Source organism: Echinococcus granulosus, assembly GCF_000524195.1.
Source record: "Echinococcus granulosus chromosome Unknown EG_S00248, whole genome shotgun sequence".
NCBI classification, from domain to species: domain Eukaryota; kingdom Metazoa; phylum Platyhelminthes; class Cestoda; order Cyclophyllidea; family Taeniidae; genus Echinococcus; species Echinococcus granulosus.
In genome coordinates, this window is record NW_020170628.1 from 11,707 (window position 1) to 13,009 (window position 1,303).

The 1,303-nt window shown below is 38.4% G+C and overlaps 1 protein-coding gene across 1 annotated transcript in view; it reads right to left on the minus strand. All coding sequences in view use genetic code 11, as the record gives it.

Annotated features, from left to right (window-relative positions):
• EGR_10661 (hypothetical protein) overlaps window positions 1-1,303 on the minus strand; it is a gene marked incomplete at both ends in the record, with an annotated part of 9,368 nt that overhangs the window by 1,778 nt on the left and 6,287 nt on the right. The window contains one exon of the mRNA XM_024499910.1: window positions 1,154-1,224. Within this exon, the coding sequence (XP_024345673.1) occupies window positions 1,154-1,224 (71 nt within the window). The remainder of the gene's footprint in view (window positions 1-1,153; window positions 1,225-1,303) is intronic.

The window sequence follows — 1,303 nt, forward strand, 5'->3', positions numbered from 1 at the left end:
CCTAGTTAAAAACATGGTAGCTAAAAGTGCTATTTCAATCAGCGTCATCCGTATAAATTTAATTTTCTTTAAAAGTGAAACGGCCCAATTTTATCAAAACACATTGAAAAGGAACTTATGACAAAAATCTTATTCGGAGCAATAAATCAGATGTTGCCAAGATTTTGTTAAAGCAGCAGATGTGGAACAACAGGCTTTGCTGTTCAATCAATAGCTGGCACTGATGTTCTCCAAGTGATAATGTTTATGCAAGGCGGAACTGTACATAATCAATGTTAGGATAAGCAGAATTAAAGCGAAAATTATTAAGTTTAACCTTAAAAGTGCTGGCTGTTTATGCTTTTTCATGTAGCACACATATGCCAGACACAGTCAATTTTACTGTGAGTTTAGTCAGCAGCCTACATCCCTACGGTAGGAAAGCTTAATGGACAATGAGAACCGAATCTATTGTGGGAAAATGAATAAAATTCTTTTCATGTCTGAGTAGATGATAGCAGACTTTGGAAATAACTTCGGCTAGCTTAAACGCCAAAAGTTGATTAATATGCGCCTGGTTTCCTGTCGTAGAGTAGGCGGGTGCTCAGAGCAAATGATGCCTGTGCTAAAAAGAGGGTATAAATTGAGACCTTTGGGAACTATGATACTATGAATGGCAGGACAGAATAGCCAGATTAGCGCCTTTAGCAGGGGAACAGGATGTATGAATTGAAATAGTCGAGATACGGTGAATACTGCATAATTATCAGACTCTTTATCTCAGGATTAATTTGAAATGCAGTGTAAAATGAAGTTCATTTGCTTGAAAACGGAGTCCCTATGACTTCTCCTTCGGATTTACACACCAGTGTGGATGATCTTGCTGCCACTGCCACTGTAGGGTGGCATTTAGAATGTTAGCATCCGATGCTCCGCATTCAAAAGCAGATCAACCTCGTCACTTTTCCTGCTTAACTTCATCCCAACAATTGCTACAGTGCAAAGTAGGAAAACCGACGATACACGTTGGAATAGGGTAAATGTAAAGAAGGAGGCACATGATGCATTTAAAACTGTACCGATGCATGATGGTTAACAGCACATCATTTAACACTTTAGTGATTCAAGTTGAAACACTAACGAGTTATCAGCAAAATGAGACGTGTCATTTTACTTTTCAAGGCATAATTTTGCCATCCAAAAAACCAAAAATGTTGCTGGTAACTCATAACATTTAAGAGGTGTCTGTGAGTGGATGAGAAAAAAGATCGGATGGGGAGCATTTGACGCAAGTAAACCAACTTCTCAATTCCATGCTAATATT